Raw genomic sequence first — 17,347 nt, 5'->3', positions numbered from 1 at the left:
GTCGGTCGCAGCGCCTGAAATGATATCGAATGCTTCTTGTTACACGGCAGAATTGTGGGTTCGAAGTGACGTTGACTCGACGAGGCGGGACGCAGGAATGCGCTACGCAGCGTGTTTGTTCCCCACAGTGCGAACTCGACCATTCCGCGCCTCCAGCCCAACCAACTTCCGTTGCGACTGGACAACACGGGCCACCGAAGAGGTGTTCATGTACACTGGATATACAGTCTCTCCGGTTGCCTTTTGTGAGCTACACGTCAGAGGTGGCGGTACGCAGAATGCTGGCCTGTCATTACCAACCTGCTTGTGCCCACCTCTCGAACGTCGGCGACTCGCCGTGTCCGTCCATTGCATGCTCCATCGACGCCGAACGCGACGGCAACGTTCACTGCAGCGTGCACGAATGTGCTTTGGCCCTCTTTTACATGGCGGTCGTGCCATATGGTCGTGACCTGTGCGTGGCGCTTTGGTGCTTTCGCCTGGCACTCGTGGTCCGCGGTTCGAGCGTCGATCGCCGTACGCGTCCCAAGTGCGCTGCATCCTCGATTCGACTGTTTACAGAGTGGGCGCGAGCAAAGAGAGGTGTGGAAGCGCCCAAAGAGGCAGTGTCTTTGCCAAAAGGCACTGGCTTTTCCACCCGCTGGCTCGTCACGAGGCAGGTGGCACCGAGATCATTTTACATTTTACAAATTGATGCCGACGATCGACACGACCTTTGCTGCCGAGGCACCGGCGTGGCGCACGCGGCTCGTCGACAAGCTCCACAATGTGATTCAGAGTTCGCCCAGCAGCCGCGACGCCGACTTGCGCTTTGAGGGATTCCGCCCGCTCGCACCCACGTCCGACGGCGTCCAGCGCTACAAGCGCAAGGCGCGGCAACACTATTCGCGTTTTGACGAAGTCGTCGGCGTGAGCTCGTCGCCCGGGCACTTTAACTCTATCGCGCGCCTCCTCTTCAACGTTGAAACCTCAACGTGGCAAGCGCATCTGCGACACATGCACGGCACGCGGTACGTCGACGGCGCCGTTCTCGCGGTGCTTGCCTCGCACACGGATGCCCACAACGACTTTCAGTGGTTTGGCGTCAAGCGCCAGACGCTCCAGCTCGCGATTGATGGCGTGCTATTCACTCGGCCCCGCGACGCTATCTTTTACGAGGTACACATTGTCGTTCTGTTGTTGGACAAAGTGTCTCATCTGTATCTGGTCTAGTTTTGCGGCACGACCAAGGACCGAGAAGGCCAGCGTGTCTTTTTCATTGTGCGCGAGTCGATTGACGTGACGCACGACATGCCCAATGCGTCGGGCGTCCGGCTGCAGCTCAACGAGTGGGTTCTCATCACCGAGCGCCACGACGGCGGCCTCGAGGCGGTCCAGTACTACCACGCCGACCCGGGGGGGCACACCCCCGCGTTCCTCTTCCAGCGCCATGCGCTCAAGCAACTCTCTTTTGGCCCACGCGTGCGCGCCCTCGCAAGCAAGCTAGCTGTCGCGACAGACCAAGACAATGCTCAACAACCAAGCCCCGCGGCAAAACCCAAGGCGCTCGACGCACGGCCCAGCGGCATACGGGACAGCGCCGCGACGGAAGCGTCTTCGATGGGCCGCGCGTCGGCGGCGATGGTCGACGACATGCGCCGCGTGCAAGAAGCCATCTCGGAGCAGCGCAACTTGGTGCACATGCTGCACATGCGCATGACGATTCAGTCCATGGCGAGTACGTTGCGAAGCAGTGAGCGTCTCTTGTACGAACAAGACACTCTGGACGAGCTCGACATTAGTATTTAAATCGAATGAACCCGTTGCGGTGCAGTGACGAAAGATGTACCGCAATTACAAGTTAACGTGCACGACGCCCAAGTGCTTGTGGATTAGGGTTTCCAGACTAGGGCTAGGGTACGCGTTGATGCATTGACAGTCTGCTTGGCGCACCGACCAATCACAAAGCGCGACCCGACGACCCAGCGCAGCCTTGGACTGCGGTCTCGAAGTATAGACACAATTCATTACAGAACACTTCATACGATACGAAGACTTCTACTTCTATTTGCAGCCGCTGCCCCCAGCGATCCAGAGACAACTCGTGGTCGGTAGCGTCGGGAGGACGCTGGTCGTCACGGCCAACGCCAGCATGAGTAAGACACAGAGCACGAGCAGTCCACCACCGGCGGCGCTCGAACCGCCATGCAGCTTGAGCTGGACGACGTGGGCTTTTTGCCGTGGGAGGAGCCAGAGCCAGAAGAGCGAGGTCGCTTGGATCAGAAACACCACCAGTATAAGACGCGTAGCCTCCAGCGTCGATCCATCGTCTTTGCTCATGTCGGCTGGCCACGCTGCGCGCAATGCGCGATAGGCCAGTGCAGCCACGGGGCGGGCGATGACAAAGCACGTCGAGACGAGGCCCGCGAGCGCGCCTTCGGCACCAGCGCTAGCGACTTCGACGAGGCAATAGTTGGCTGGCAACAGCAAAACAACATTGGGCGCTTGCAGCAGCATGTGTACGACCAAGTACGTGTACTCGTCCGGCAAGGCACTGTACAAAGCACCGAAGTGCACAGCGACGCTGCCAACAATGAACAAAGCGGTGCTGGCCACGATCAATTTGCGCCAGTCGAGGCCAAGGCCACTGACACCCATCGCTAAGAGTGCAGCAATGGCGACGACCGTGTTACCGAGGTTGAACCATACCACCGGGCGCGCCTCGAGCGCTAGCCACGGCGCCGACTCGAGAAAACTTGGCACATAAAAACAGACACCAAAGAGCACTTGGAAGGCGCAGAGCTGCCACACGACGCGCTGCTGCAAGGTCGCCCAGAGCAGGTGCAGATAGTGCCGCGTGGACAGCGCGGGCTCGAACACGGGTTCGGTGACGACGAGGATCGCGGCGCTCGCTGCACCGACGCTCGCGACCGTCAAAAGGGCGTAGATGACGCTGGCGCTTTTGAGCGCCATGGCACCTACAAGCACCTGTGGCACGAACGTGCCCGTCGCGCGAAGCACAAGCGCGCGCGTCTGCAGTCGGCCGCGCTCCCAAATGCGCTCGGTTTGCGCAAACGCGACAAGAAGCGCGTCCGAGGCTGCGGCGGCAATCGCGCACCCGAGACTCGCGCACACCGTCGTGAGCAAGCAAAACACGTGCAATGACGTGGCGTTCTGCGCGCGCAGCGGCGTGATGGCCATGGCGAGACAGGACGCAGCACAGAGCGCCCACCCGAGCACCATGCAGACACGACGTCGGCGGTGGGCGAGGGGCAGGCAGTCGGCGAGGAGCCCGAGAAAAGGCGTTGCGAGCCACGGCAGCGTGCACAGCGCGGCGTAGACCGAGGCCAGATGAGGTTGGTTGAAATCATCTTGAAAGACTGTGGACGGGAGCAGGGGGAGTGTGCTTGTGACAAGGCCGATGCAGGCGTACTGCAACAGCAGCCCCCGAATCGATGGGCTCTGGAGCTCGGGCGGGGGGCCCGCGCGAAGGCCACTGCCAAAGTCGCTCACGTGCGACGACGCACGGCTCGCGCTGCGACTTCCGGGCGACGAGTCGAGGCAGATCCATTCGTGCGGAGATGACGTGGGCGTTGGTAGCGTCCATGCGGTCTTGAAGGCCATGTTTGTGTCGCTGAGAAAAATGCGCGCTTCGACGATCGAGGGATATCGTTTCGCTGGAAGAAGAGCGAAACCGCAGCCTCCAAGGACTATCCTTCTAGTGCACTGCGCTTTGGCCAGCGTAGCATTTGATCGGTCGCCTTTAGCTACGTTGCCTTATTCTCGTTGCTTGTCAAAATCTGAGTTACTCGACGAGCCACGCATATGTCCTTTCTCTCGGCTGGAGGCGGTGATGACTGCAGTTTTACGGAAAAAAGAAGCACCGCGCCGTTAGCAACTGCCACGCAAAATCACCAAGCTCTCTCACCAAGCTCTCTCACCAAGCTCTCTCACCATGGTTACATATTCGTAGTGCAGTTCCCTGGCCAAATACGTGGCAAGCAGAATTCAAAGTGAAATGTCGGGTCGTCTGGAGAGCCCTAACCGCAACCACAATGCTTCATAGCAACCACATGCATAGACGAACGGACTATGGACGTAAAGTGCTGATAAAACAAGAAGAAAATGCGGCAAAAAGCATGTACAGTTTAAATTAAGGAGACACGGCACAGCCCGGACCGCCAGCAATGCGGAGGCACGACGTCGTCGGAAAGATGGCGAGGAGGTTGGTGACAACGACCGCGAGGAGGCAAAATGCGACGACGAGCACAAGCACGAGACCCATGATGCGGCTCGTGCCCCCCGAACGCTTGAGGATCTGGACGTGGGCCTTCTGGCGCGGCAGCAAGACGAGCCAGACGAGCGACGCGAGCTTGAACGCGTACGCAATGAGATAGCAATACGTCATTTGCCAGCGGACCGCAGTATCGTTGCGCTGAATATCGTTGAGCTCGACATCGAAGAACGCGTCGACGGTCTTGAAAAGAAAGGTCGCGACGGGCACCGCGACGTTGGCGCACGTCGTTACAAGCGCGTAGACGGCGCCTTCGTTCCCGACGTCGGCGACTTCGACGATACAATAGGTTGTAAACAAAAACAAGAAGGCCGTTGGGAGCTGCAAACAAGTGCGGCCGGCGAGGTAGACGTACTCGTTCGTGATGAGGCCCCAGACCGTCGGAAGCTTGAAACTCGCATCGAGCGCGACGAGGAGGACTGTGTGGAGAATGACGGTGCGGTGCCAGTCCCAGTTGAGAGCAAATTTGCCAATGGAAAACATGGTTGCCGTGTAGAGGAAAATGCCAATGACGACGAACGCTTGGTCCGCGACGGGCTGCACGTGCAGGAGCGTCGACGCGAGCGGGCTCGAGACGGTCGTGTCAAAGGCGATGCACGCTTGGTTGAGGAGCTGGAAGGCGCAAAACTGCCACATGACGCGCAGCTGCAGCAGGTCCCAGAGGTTCTTGAGGTACTGACGAAAGTGCAGCACGAGGACCTTGTCTTCGACCATCCAGAAGGTTGCCGTGGTGATGCAAACCGCGCAGGGCAGCACGAGGATCGCGTAGACCGTGTTGGGCGAGATCGCCCAGTCAAAGCTGCCGCCGTACGTGTAGTCGTTCATGCAAAACCCGACCAGAATCTGGGGCACCATCCCCGAAAAATCGCGCACGAAATACATGGTGGTCTGCATGCGCCCGCGGTGGGACAGCGCTTCGCGCTGCGCGTACTGGACCGCCATGGCGTCGCAGGCGGTGACGGCCATGACGTAGCCAAGGCTAGCAACCATGGAGAGCACGATAAAGAGCCCGCTGCTCGACGGCGCATCGAGGTTCATGTACGCGTCTTGGTCGCTTTTCGAAATGTTGGCCAACGGAAGCCGCGCAAGGAATGCAGCGCCGTAGTACGGCTTGGCAAACGGCGTCAGCGCCATGACCGCGCAGCACGCCGCGCAGATGGTCCAGCCGAGAATGATGTACGGGCGTCGCTGCAGCCCAAAGATCGGAAAGCAGTCGGAGAGAATGCCAAAGAAGATCTTGAACGACCACCCGAGGTTGATGAGCGCCGTGTACGACGACACTTGGTAGCCTTGCATGTGCAGATAGTTCTGAAACACGGGGTACGCGAGCGCGGGTAGCGTGTTGAAGAGGATGCCGACGCCGGCGTACTGGCTGAGGAGCGCGAACGCTTCGAGGCTGAAAAAACGCAGCGCCGTGCCGGCGCGGAGCGCGCCGTCGTCGTCGTCCATGTCGCTCTGCTTGTCGTAGCTCGACGTCTCGTACGGGTCGAGATCCAGTAGCATTTGCGTGTGGAAGCGCTCGGTCTGCGTGTTGGTCGACGTGGTGGTGTCGAGGATCGCAAAGTCGTCGAGCTGCTTCTCGTCGAGGAGCCAGATTTTGCCCGAAGACGCCCGCGACGGCGGCGCCACGAAACGCAGCTTGGTGCTCATACTCGCAAAAGGCAAACTGGGGAGCGACATTGCACTTGCACCCACTTGGGCTACACGGTGGGACTCTTCTTTGTTGGTGCTTTCTCAGAGGAGGATACGCGCCACGTGTGTAGACGATACCCACGAAGCAGCCACAGATCAGCTCAGCTTGGAATGCATATTCGAGAGGCCTGGGCCTTGACCAGGGTGCTACTGGCAGCGAACCCTTGGCGCTAGTGACGCCTGATAGTGAGTCACTCATTGCACCTTCCCGCTCTTTGCGGCTAGTTTTAGTGATTGACTGCTGCATAACGTCAAATATCACTGTTTGGTGCGAGAGAGTGATACGCAAACGGCCAGTGGTTCGAGGCGTTGATGCGCTCATTTTTTTCTATTTCATTTGATCGCATGAAAGCTCGTCGGACTCATACTCGCATTCGCTAGCTTTCGACTGCAGCCAAGCCGTCGGTCGCACTTAGTATGATGATTCTGTCGTTGTCGTTTGATGAGACTTCTCCCGCGAGAGACGAGTAATCCCACTTGGCGCCTGTCTGCGGTGGGATTAGTCACCGTTGGATCAGAAAAGCAGTCACCACAGATGTGATTCCCCGCCCGGCTTTGGCCACATGGACGAATGCCGCACACATATACACGTACGATAGACGACGTCGCTATCCTCTGCAATGTCAAGCGCGATTCTACAGCGTAGAAGAAGGCACTTGTCTTTCTACGGCTCGTCCTACGGTAGCTGGTCCGAGCGGACCTGGGACAGAGCCGGGACACAGACGCGCCACCTCCTGTTGCGCAACCGCATCACCAAAACGTCTATGTCGCGGCAGGGGATCGGTTCAGGCGACTGTCAAGCCCGCTATCAAGCTCCGCGCACGTCTTGCTTGCAGGTCATGGACACCGCAGTCTTTGCTGGCCACAAGAAGCACTCCAAGCGAACAGGCCATAGTGCTAAAGCCCATCAGGCAAGTAAGCGCTTTATACTAACGTTAGCAGCATATGGCGAGGACGCGGAATGTGCATTTACCTCGTGCGTCGGCGTGTCTGTCTTCTGGGCACAGGCCACACAGAGCTCCACGACCTTCTCTCTCTCGTTCGAGATTGCGTCACCAATTATATTATGCACAACGCTGCCTAGTCGTCGTGTTGCTGCATCGCAAAGTCGGCGCCGCGATGTGCAAAGAGAGCTTGGAGGTCGAGCGTCTCTCGGAGCGCATTGTCGTTCTCGACGTCGCTAAAGTGACCTCGGTACGCATAACAGACGCGGAGGCGGCCTTGCTTGGTGCCGTAAATGAACCCGTGCCCCGGCAGCGGGTGGAAGAGCGCAATGTTGACGTCGTCGACCTCCGACTCCATGTGCGACACGAGCGTCATGTCTTCCCAGCGGTAAATGCGCGTCACGCGGTGCAGCGGAAACTGATTGATGCTACAACATCGATACATTGATACAAAACACAAACTGCAACATGGAAAGCGTACCGCTGGATGCGATCGCGCACGCCGTAGCCAAGGAGCACGTACGCGCCTGTGGGGCTAAACTTGACCGATGTCACGCCGCCCGCCGCCGTCTCGGCCAGCAGCGTCGTCTGCACCACGTTGCCAAAGGTCTCGTCACTTAGAGAGATGAGCGCGAGCCATGTCGACTGGTAGTGCGGCGCCAGTTGTCCCCTAACCGCACCTTACTATGCGACGATACGTTTGCAATATGGATGTATACCGCTGGGCGCGCTGCGTCATTGAGAGCCGCGTGCGGCTCGACGCAATATGCGGCCGGATCTGGGCCACGCGGCATGGCACGGCCGTCGACGCCGCGTCGTCATTCGTCGTTGTCGTGGACGGTGTCTCCAAGCTCAGTCGGAGAGCGTGCTGGGAATCTAGTCGACTCATGGTTACGACTCGTTATAACGCAACTTGTCGATACCGGTACGCTGCCGCAGTCGGCGCGTGGTGTACTGCTCGGGCGTGCCCGGTCGGCGGCGCAAGTGGCCTTGCAAAGACTGGTCCCTACGCTCATGGAGTCCTTATAGCAGCTTTTAGACGTCGTTGTTGTATACGTCGAGGACGACTGCACAACGTAGAACCGGTGCGACTGATGCCGGAGCTGCGACAGCGAGAGGATCTCGGAGGCCGCCACGTTTTCTAGAATGTGGGGCTGCGGTGATGGCACCGAGGGCCTACTCGCAGCCATGTCAACGGGCCAGACGAGCAACTAGACGTACGGGACGGCGGCTGCGCGCTGCTGGATCTCGTCGACGTCGTGTTGCGAGTCCATTTCGGCTTCGCGCTCGGCTTGCCAGAGCGAGTAGTCGGTGCAGACAGCGAGGTATTGGCCGCACTTGGAGATGTCAAAGCCGCCGTCGTTGTACAAAAGTGCGTGGGACAGCAGGACGCGGGGCTAGCATAGTATTCACCTCCGAGTCGAGCCAAAAGCAACTGAATGCGTACATTGAACATGGCGCGGGTCGCCATCGGCTCGACCGACGTTGACCACATTGGGTCGTAGTCCCACATTGTCAGCGTCACGGTAAGGTCGGCGGGCACGGCGCCCAGCGGACGCTACGTAAAAGACAACAAATCATGAAAATGCAAGTGGAAATAGACAAACAAACCCCATATTTCTCGTTGGCTTCGCCAATCAAAAGCTTGTTGGCGTCCGGAAGGAACGAGACGGATCGCAACGTTTGGTAGCTAAACATGGCTATCCGCGGCAGCGAGTGCTATCGGTACATCTCATCACGCGTCAAAGCCAAGCTAGCAATGCCTACTTGGTAGTCCCACGTGTACACACATGTCCCGCTGGCAATGCCAATGATGTTGCCCGACGGGTGGAACGAGACAGAGATGATTGCGTGGCGCAGCGTCGCTTCGTAGAGGCACTGGCCCGAGTACACGTCCCAAAACCTACGATCGCCTAAGTGCAATGTCACGCCAGTTGAAAAACATACCGGATCTGGAAGCCGAGGCAGCCGGACGCGACGTAGCGCGGGTTGGTCGGGTGGTACTTGACGCTCCACGGCGTGCGCGGGTGGCCCACGAGCGTCTACGCACATCATGCCACGGTGCATTCTCGCTCATCGTGGACCAAGGTACCTGCAGAATTTTGCCCGTGCGGTAGCAAATGATCTTGACCGTGTGGTCGCCGTGCGTCGATGCAAACGTCTTCCTATCGGCGCCAGTGCATACATGGTCGCGAGCAGCGTCGTACCCGTCGGGGCTAAATGCGATCGAGATGGCCGACTTGGTCGTCGGTGGCATGTCAAAGTACGCGCACTCGTGCTACATACGCCATGAGGTGTCTGCGCTCGGCCATGCGGTCGGCGAACCTTGGTTGAGGCTTCGTTCTCGGCCCAGATCGTCTCGCTCGGAAACGCTTGGCGGCGCGATAGCCCTGCCTCGCGCTCGCCGAGGGTCCGCGCAATGTTCATGGAGCGGCCGACCCGGCGGAAGGACGGGCGCACGCCCGGCGCGGCAATCGCAAGCTGCGCACGCTCGGCAACGGCCGCCGGCGTCCGGTCGAGCTCCTCGGTCGGGCGCGTCGGCAACAGGCCTCCGTAATCCATTGCTCTTTGGGAATAAAACACGCTGCGGTGGTGAGTACCTCTCACAATTCATATTGTATGCTATGCATAGATAGAGGTTTCCGTTGGCGGATTGGATATCGGAGGAGCAAGCTAACATGGCGAGCGACCCGCCATACTGGCAAAGACACAGTGGCCACCGGACTTTCTACTTGATGGCGACTATGTACATGCTATAGCTGCTTGCAACGGGGTTGTGGGTCGCTCCTGTAGGCGGTCGACTGGACGAGTATTCATTTTAAAAGGCAAGCATCCAGCCTGACGAGGCCCTTGCAAAATGAAGCGCTGGATCTCGCGTCGCTGCGTTCGCCATACGTGGAAGCACCAATGGGAAAAGAAGAAGAGTGCAACCCGTACAAAGGTTCACTAGCTAAAATATGAGCATCTCGATTCTCGATTCAAGTCCGCTCGACGACGCAGCAATCGAGCACGAAGGATTCTTCCTCTCTCTGTATATCTTGGAGACGCAAGAATTGGTGTATGCACCCAATTCTAGCTAGATAAGACTACAGCGATCCCGACAATATCGCCACAGCGCCGGACGCCAAATGCAGACAATATTGTGCAACTTTGGGTGCAAAGGGCAATATCAAGTATGGGAGGAACTCAGAAATCTATTTTTAGACGTGGATGCTGCCAACGTCGCCGCCCAAGCCGGGGTACGCGGCGCCGCAGCCGCCAACCGTGAGCCCCGTGCGCCCGACACGGTTCCGCGAGTCGCTGCAAGCTGACCTGCCGGTGGTCGACAGCGCGGTGCACTGGCTCTCCTTCTTCCAAGCGATTTGCCCCGTTGCCGAGGTCATTTTTCGCACTTTTTTTTGGCTATGAGTAACTTGGCGCGTAGATGACGACGCCTGTGCACCTCTTGTTGCCCGACACGATCTTTCTGAGTCCCGTCACGGGGTGCGTCATCGATGTTTGGGTTTTGCGTCATGATGGGTGTAGGAGCCCGAGCCTCTGGTATCACTCTGGCGCGAGCGGCATCTTGCGACGAAAGGCCACGCATGTATGCAACCAAATGCAATGAAAAATGATGCAAAATGGACGTAGCACGTGGCACCGAATGCGATTTTGGACGCACTCGGCAGCCGTCATGTCGGGGACGCGCCGGTCGCCATTTGCCGGTTTGGGTTCACGTCGCACTTGATTTCGCGTGCGCAACTCGAGGTATGATAGGCTGTTGCATGTATATTGAAAAAGTGTATAGACATTGTGTACACAAATGAATGCGCATGCGGTGGCGCCGATGATCGCGAGTGACTCGAGCTTGGACCCACCGGTGCCGCCGTTTTGTCTGCAGCGCTACATCAAACCTCTCGATGACAAGCGGTCGTCACCTTGATCGATCCCTTCGTCATTTCCAAACGCTGCGTGTAGGTATATTGTATCGTATTCGCTGCCAATCGTCAGCGACGACGGCAAAACCGCGAGCCCGAGCATGTGCGAGGCGTTCTTGGCGCAGTATTCCAAGCGCTACAATTTGGCCAAAGTACATATTGTGTCACGTAAACATGTGGTCATGTCGGGTAGGGCTGCGGCGTCATGGCCGACAGTAGCACCTCGGTGAATGACCAGCGGCACCACCTCTTCAACAACCCGCAAGCGTCCTTCAACTTTCACGTTTCCTTGGGCACGGAAGAAGCCAAGATCGTGTCGCCCATCATGCGCATGAAGCACATAGCAACCTCGCTTGCAACCACCATCAACAGTCGCAAAGGCGCGCGGGCCCAGCGTATCCAAGGTACGTACGCTGCCTTAACTATGGTCTTGATGACGACGAAGCGTAGGCCTCGTGTGCGAGTTTATCATTGGTGCCCACGATGACGAGGTGTACTTTACAGCGATTCTTGGTGTGTCCTGGCAAAACCAGCCACTGCCGTCATGGGATGCGCTGCGGCACATTGACCCCGAGTCCAAAATGATCTGGTAGTACCACCGCGACCGAGCCCGGCGACTTGCGCCGAGCCCAAGGACAACGCCTCGTGAGCTGAAGGCCAAGGACGCGCCACCAAGTCCCCAGCTTCAAAACCCACGGTCTCGATCATTTTTTGTCGAGTGATATATCTCAGTTGATCCTGGCGCGTAGCTTTCCGTCGTTGGCCAATGGCGACGTCACACTCGGCAATGATTCGTGGACACGAGGCCTCGTCAGCGCCGACCGGTCACCACGCTACACGAACGCGTCACCGTCCAAATTTTTTCGTGACGGACGGTTTGTCACCAAGCTCTCGGCCCTGCAATGCGAGACCGCTTGCCGCATGCACGTTCCTGTCCGTAGACTTGCCCAAGCTGGTGGCTATAATATCGATGGATGCGTAGACGCACCGAGCGTGCCGACCCGCACTGCTCGTCGATTTAGCGCGCCAGGTCGAAGACTACCGCGAAGAGCTTGTGGACCAAAAGGTTACCGTGGTCTAACGATGCGATGGAAACTTCATGGTGAGTTGTTTAGGAAAAATGCATTGTCGCAGAAGAGGCAGCGCATCGGTCGTCCGAGCAAACCAAGATTGCAATGGCAACCAAAATCGCGATGGAAAAAACGCTGGCCGACATGCGCTGTCTGGAAGAACGAGAAATGGAGCAAGCGGCGCGGCTGTGCATGACCTCAGAAGAGCGCGAGACGCGGGCCATGGCCATCATCAGAGTCGTTTTGATCCGAATCGATGCTCGATATTTATTCAACACTTTATCTAGAAACAAGCGCAAGCGATCGAGGTGCTCGTTGCACGCAACACGGCCGAGGACATTTCGCTGCGGCGCGAGCTCGAAAACTGCAATGAACAGCTCAAGCAATTGCACCAGACTGTAGTCAACTGCACGAGGGTCCTAAAGAGATCAAAGTTGCGTGTAGGAAGTGCTGCATGTCGACGCCCTCGCTCAAAAAGACGAGATGATTGCGACGTTGTCTGCCGACAAGGAAAAGGCGCGCCAGCAAGCGATCGTAGATGCCATGCAGCGCGAAGGCGCTCAGAGCCACATCCACACGCTCCGTGCACAGGTTGTCATAAGCAAAAATGGCATTGTCTAAAAACACGTCATCAGATCTCGCTGCTCAAGCGCGACAAAGAAGTGCTGCGAAAGGAAGCCAACAAGTACCTCACGGAGCGCGACGAATTGCTACGTGTCTTACCAATCGTCACGTCCCTCAACGACAAGCGGTCTGTCAAGTCGCTCAAAATGAATGTGATGGACCTCGTCGGACCGGTCGACCAAAGCTAGAAACACCCATTTTGCACATTTCCAATGTAGGACAATACCAAGGAGCTCAACATGCTGCAGCTTACGGCAACGAGCCATGGACGTGTGCTCAAGAGCGTCTACAAGCACCTGGCACCAGGAAAAAGCCTCGCGCTGCCCGTGTTTCTCACATTTGCAGGGTATTTTCTCGTCATTTTGCGGCAGGACATAACAACGACGTAGCGACTGCAATTTCATGACACCACTACTGACACGCGACGACCTCCTCCTCATGATACAAAAGTGCTGTTTTGCCAAAGACAGTACGTCGATCTTTCTGATTCTAGAGCTCATCTATCGCAGAGGACACGGTGACGTGCTTGTCGTATGCGCAGTTTTGCGAGTGCCTTGTGCGCATCGCTAACGTTCGGTACCTCACCGAGCTGCCGCAGATCACCAAGCGGTTTGCCCACCTCGTGGAGAAGGACTTGCTTCCGTTTGCGCGGTCTGTGATCCCGTCCATGATGAAGTCGGAGCTTCTGTAACGTTATGTAAATGGTCTATACCTCTAACCATGGAAGCAGAGGCTCCGGTAGTCGCTGTTTCTGTGGGTAGACAGCGAGGGACGGCGAGACATGTCGTTACTAGTGCGATGCAAATGAGGTTGGTTCGGCTCTTTCAAATGATGTCCAGATGCTGCTTGAAGCGCAGACGCAGATCCATCGCCCTTGCGGGCGTCTGCGAGCTGGACGCGTAGAACGAGTGTCGTCGTGAAGCCGACAAAGTGTGTGTGACGCGAATGGCAACAACGCTGACGTGCAGTGGACCTGAAATGGGCTGGAAGGCTGCATCGTCGATTTTGGGCCTGCGCGCAGGCGCTGCTACATGAGAAACAATGCGCTCATTCGCCGAGCGTCGTCGTGGTTGACAGCGAATGGCTGGGCAAACGCGAATCAGGCTCAAGCTCGTGCTGGCGGACGGGTGCATCGACGTCATCCTCCTGCCCGAGTAGAGCCTTCATACGAGCAAGCTCTAGCTCTAGCTTTTGGGTGCGTTCGTCGCACGAAGTCGACGGCTTGTTGAAGACGGTTTGCTCCATCAAGATCGGAGTCCGTCTTGGCACTTGCATTGCTGACGACAGTCAACCATCGTTCTTGCTTGCAGTGCGCTTGGTAGCTACAGGTTGCTAGTTGATAAATTGAAAATGAAAACAACACTGGACGAGCCCATTAGTATCAAGTTGAAAGAGCGAAACGCAGTTGATACACAGCAACAATCCAGCAAGGTGAATACGCTACTCAATGTTATACTACTATACCAATGAAATGCCAACAAAGATCCGAGCATCGTCTCAAGGCATGTTTGGCTCAGGGCAAAACTTGGTACCTTTTGCTCCACCCGACTACAAGAGACAACGCTAGTGAGCTATCTCGATACAAGAACAGACGACGTACTTTGCTCTGAAACGACGTATCTGCGGCTTGAAGCAGCGCACATACGTCGAGGTGACCAGCACGTGTGGCCAAGTCCAGCGGAGTGCAGCCGTTCTACGCACAACATCGATTGCGTATTGGAACTCGGGCATGGCGAGATCGTACCGCTTCCAAAGCGTTGATGTTGGCGTCGGCTTGAAGCAGCCTTTTCACGACGGCCACATTGCCCCGCAAACTTGCACTGTGAAGGGGTGTGCGAGCCAACTAAATGTTATTGTATATGGAACACTGTTGACGGAGCAAGGGAACACGTACCAGTTTCTCACTGCAGTTTGGATCGACCTTCTCTTTCAGAAGCGCGTCGACTTCATCGAGCTCGCCGTTGCTTGCAGCTGTGTGGAGGCGCAACTACGCGCAACCAAAGTTAACCAAGTTCTTATAGGTTGCAGTGCATGTATACCTCTCGACCAACCGTCTCGAGCCGCTTGGCCGATGCCGTGAGTCCCGCCAATGACGGTACATTCGGTGTCATTCTGACTGGATGCTTGAGCGGCAGGGCGGCGACAACCCCGGTAAAGTTGATCTCTTCGCGGGGCGTAGGGCGTCGGGTGTTGATGAGCGAGGGCAGCCCGAGCGCTTGGGCCGCCAAGTCGCGCTTCTTGCGCAGATCGAGCGTCGACTGCCCGTCTTCGGTGTTGTTGCGCAAGTGCTCGGTCGTCTGCCGCTCGAAGAGCTCGAGATACCCGCGGAGGCGCGCTCCGAACCGCACAGCAATCTCAACGACACCGACGATGTCACCTTCCTTGAAGATCACAAACGTCTTCTTGCGCAATGCCGTCAAGCTGTCTTCGAGCGTGAGGAGGTCCATGAGCGGGATCGAGACCTTTCCGATCGTCTGGGTGCTCGTAAAGGTCGGTGATGTCTTGTGAACCAGCTTGACCGAATGCGAGAGCGGCTCAATGTCCTTCAGCGTCGCTTCCTGGTTGAAGAGATGGTCGGCGCTACCGGTGACGGGCTCGAGCTGGATCGGGTAGTAGTTCCCGTCGTCGATCTTGATTTCGCACCACATGTCGTACGAGTCCCCAAAATCCGGTACGTAGAGCACCCCAGATGTCTTGAGGAGCTCGATCGTAAGGTCGACCTTGGCGTTGTCGGGCGTCTTGATGGTCCCTCCGCTGTACGCGTGGCGGATCGTCTCGAGCCGGCGAGCCGCCTCGGGCGCTGTCGGCCGACGTTCGGGGTCGTACGTGATGCACTCAAACGCGAGCGTCTTGTACTCTTTTGACGGGCACTCGCACTCGTGCTCAAACGGCTGCGTCAGCATTGGGATCGCCGTCTCGCGCTTCACCAGTCGGGCAGCGAGGAGGTCGTCATCGATGGGACCCCCCCGCCCAGAGCGCTTCATGATGTACGTGAACGGGAGGTCTCGGGTGACGAGCGAGATCAGAATGAGACCGAGACCAAAGATGTCGATCTTGTCTGTAGACGTTGTGGCACTGCCGTCAGCCGTCGCCAGTGTCTCGGGGGCGCCCCAGCGGTGCTCCGCGATGCCAGAGGAGAGGTACGACTCGTACGCCTGAACTTGGCGCAGCATGAAGCTGGCAAAGACCGTGACGTTGCCAGTCGCCTCGACAAAGATGCGGGACCACGAGACGTCGCGGTGCATACACTCGACGTTGTGGATGTGCGCAATGGCCTTGGCGACCTGCGACGCGATCCAGAGCTTCTCGGCCCACGTCGCGTTTTGCTGGTTCATGAGGTACGTGCTGAGGCCAATGCCCGTGACGTGTTCGACGTACGCGATCGGGTCGTCCGAGTCGAGGTCGCAGCCACCGATGAGCCGCAGGAGCGTACCGTCGCCGCCATCGAGCCTACAAAACGTTGGGCATGGGTCCAGGCAAATGCAAGGACATACGCGTGCATGATGGCCAGGGTCTGCTTCAAGCGCAGTCGAGCCTCTTCGTCGTTTTTGAATGGGAACTCGAGCTGGATGCGCAGCACGAGCGTCCCGTCCCGAAGCCGACCGGGCGTGAGCCGCATGAACGGAAAGTCGCGCTCGTCAAAGTGGAGAGGTCCTGGAATGGGCTCAAAGGTCGCGTCATCGACGTGCGGGACCGCGTTGAGTCGCTGCTGCATCACATGCAACGCGCGGTCCTCTGCAAGGCGCCGAACGTCGGCCGTTAAGCTGACGGTTGCCGCCTCGTCCAAGCTCTGCATGCCCGCGACTTGAGCAGAGTACGACTCGAGCTTGGTCTCATGCTGGCTCGGGGGCGCTTCGACCTCAGGCGCCCGCTCGCGCTGCTCCTTCTCGAGCGCGGCCTCGGTCTGCTCGAGCTGCTGGACGCGCTCGTCGGGCGAGCGGAGGCGCGGCTTGGGCTCGGTCTTCTTCACGACGCTGTGCTTGGATCCCATGCAAAATACGCAGATCCTGTTGCGGGGTTTTCCACCCGCACGTGGTAAATTGTGAAACGACGTGTGATTTATGTGGTAAATTCAAATTCGATCCAAATGCCCATCAACAGTTCATGCTGGGCAGCGGCGATCGTCGACGCATATCCCCTAACTCCGCTTCTAGACCTTACCACGCAACGCTACTTGGGCTGCTGCCAAGGTATAAGACCTGCAGCTGCGGGTCGAGAATGTCTTCTTCACTATTAAGACCCACTTGTGGTGGCACTCTGTGGTGTCTGGCAGAAGTGGTCGATCGCACGAGGATTCGGGGTCCTGCGACGACTGGAGAGCGCTGTTCTCGTGCTATCGACGGCAAGAGCACGTACATAATAGGTCGTGGGTGGCGCCGACATGAACGTGCGTTGTCGTCGCTCGCTGCGTGGGCCTTCGGTGGCTGCTTCTACCAGCATCGTCGACGTCGACAAGCATCCACCAGTATATCTGTTGACGCGCTGTGGGTACCTTCGTAGATCGGGTTTGCCATGACAATATTGCGCTCAGGGCAGCAGTAGCAAGCTCCTGTATGTCATAGAGGCATTGGTGTTGAGTGGTGGTGTCATCATTTTCATTTTCATTTTCACCCGTTTGGGCACAGGTCCAACGCAGCTCGAGTGCACCTGCGAGCATTCTCATTTGGAAAATCGACTGACCATGGCCCGCCCCAAGCAGCACGCTCCCAAGCAGCACCTCGCTCGCACGCCTACGCAACGCCACGCCTTTGTCCTCACTCGGCGCTCGCTCCTTCGCCTCGTGCGCGGCATTGTGTGCCGCGACATCAAGTTCCAGTCCACGGCGAT

At 57.7% G+C, this 17,347-nt stretch overlaps 6 protein-coding genes across 6 annotated transcripts; 2 read left to right on the top strand and 4 right to left on the bottom strand.

The window, feature by feature from the left end:
- Positions 1-494: 494 nt before the first annotated feature.
- Positions 495-1,858, top strand: SDRG_03885 (hypothetical protein). The gene is made up of 2 exons (XM_008609529.1): positions 495-1,158; positions 1,213-1,858. The coding sequence occupies exons 1-2, from the start codon at positions 694-696 to the stop codon at positions 1,786-1,788; spliced, it is 1,041 nt and encodes a 346-aa protein (XP_008607751.1). The 5' UTR covers positions 495-693; the 3' UTR covers positions 1,789-1,858.
- Positions 1,859-1,987: 129 nt separating this feature from the next.
- SDRG_03884 (hypothetical protein) lies at positions 1,988-3,765 on the bottom strand. The gene has a single exon (XM_008609528.1). It carries the CDS (start codon positions 3,601-3,603, stop codon positions 2,044-2,046), a length of 1,560 nt encoding a protein of 519 aa, XP_008607750.1. The 5' UTR covers positions 3,604-3,765; the 3' UTR covers positions 1,988-2,043.
- A 340-nt stretch (positions 3,766-4,105) lies between these two features.
- On the bottom strand, positions 4,106-5,973 carry SDRG_03883 (hypothetical protein). Its single transcript, XM_008609527.1, has one exon. It carries the CDS (start codon positions 5,951-5,953, stop codon positions 4,133-4,135), a length of 1,821 nt encoding a protein of 606 aa, XP_008607749.1. The 5' UTR covers positions 5,954-5,973; the 3' UTR covers positions 4,106-4,132.
- Positions 5,974-6,862: 889 nt separating this feature from the next.
- Positions 6,863-9,474, bottom strand: SDRG_03882 (hypothetical protein). The gene is made up of 13 exons (XM_008609526.1): positions 9,235-9,474; positions 9,117-9,187; positions 9,002-9,074; positions 8,857-8,951; positions 8,677-8,812; positions 8,521-8,628; positions 8,357-8,467; positions 8,131-8,306; positions 7,966-8,085; positions 7,833-7,915; positions 7,629-7,785; positions 7,391-7,579; positions 6,863-7,337 (listed from the first exon to the last, which is right to left on the bottom strand). The coding sequence occupies exons 1-13, from the start codon at positions 9,469-9,471 to the stop codon at positions 7,046-7,048; spliced, it is 1,848 nt and encodes a 615-aa protein (XP_008607748.1). The 5' UTR covers positions 9,472-9,474; the 3' UTR covers positions 6,863-7,045.
- A 645-nt stretch (positions 9,475-10,119) lies between these two features.
- On the top strand, positions 10,120-12,526 carry SDRG_03881 (hypothetical protein; the record flags this gene model as incomplete). Its single annotated transcript, XM_008609525.1, has 14 exons — positions 10,120-10,287; positions 10,334-10,392; positions 10,435-10,495; positions 10,540-10,656; positions 10,697-10,818; positions 10,867-10,978; positions 11,020-11,230; positions 11,277-11,415; positions 11,461-11,523; positions 11,576-11,759; positions 11,809-11,892; positions 11,942-12,133; positions 12,184-12,294; positions 12,341-12,526. The coding sequence occupies 14 exons, from the start codon at positions 10,120-10,122 to the stop codon at positions 12,515-12,517; spliced, it is 1,800 nt and encodes a 599-aa protein (XP_008607747.1). The 3' UTR covers positions 12,518-12,526.
- A 1,363-nt stretch (positions 12,527-13,889) lies between these two features.
- On the bottom strand, positions 13,890-16,516 carry SDRG_03880 (serine/threonine protein kinase). Its single transcript, XM_008609524.1, has 6 exons — positions 16,015-16,516; positions 14,560-15,970; positions 14,415-14,507; positions 14,265-14,363; positions 14,121-14,213; positions 13,890-14,068 (listed from the first exon to the last, which is right to left on the bottom strand). Exons 1-6 carry the CDS (start codon positions 16,509-16,511, stop codon positions 14,018-14,020), a joined length of 2,244 nt encoding a protein of 747 aa, XP_008607746.1. The 5' UTR covers positions 16,512-16,516; the 3' UTR covers positions 13,890-14,017.
- Positions 16,517-17,347: the final 831 nt, after the last annotated feature.

The sequence above is a fragment of the Saprolegnia diclina genome (genome assembly GCF_000281045.1).
Source record: "Saprolegnia diclina VS20 unplaced genomic scaffold supercont1.9, whole genome shotgun sequence".
Taxonomy (NCBI): Eukaryota; Oomycota; class Saprolegniomycetes; order Saprolegniales; family Saprolegniaceae; genus Saprolegnia; species Saprolegnia diclina.
The sequence above is the reverse complement of the archived record's forward strand: the minus strand, read 5'-3'. Positions and strand labels throughout refer to the sequence as shown.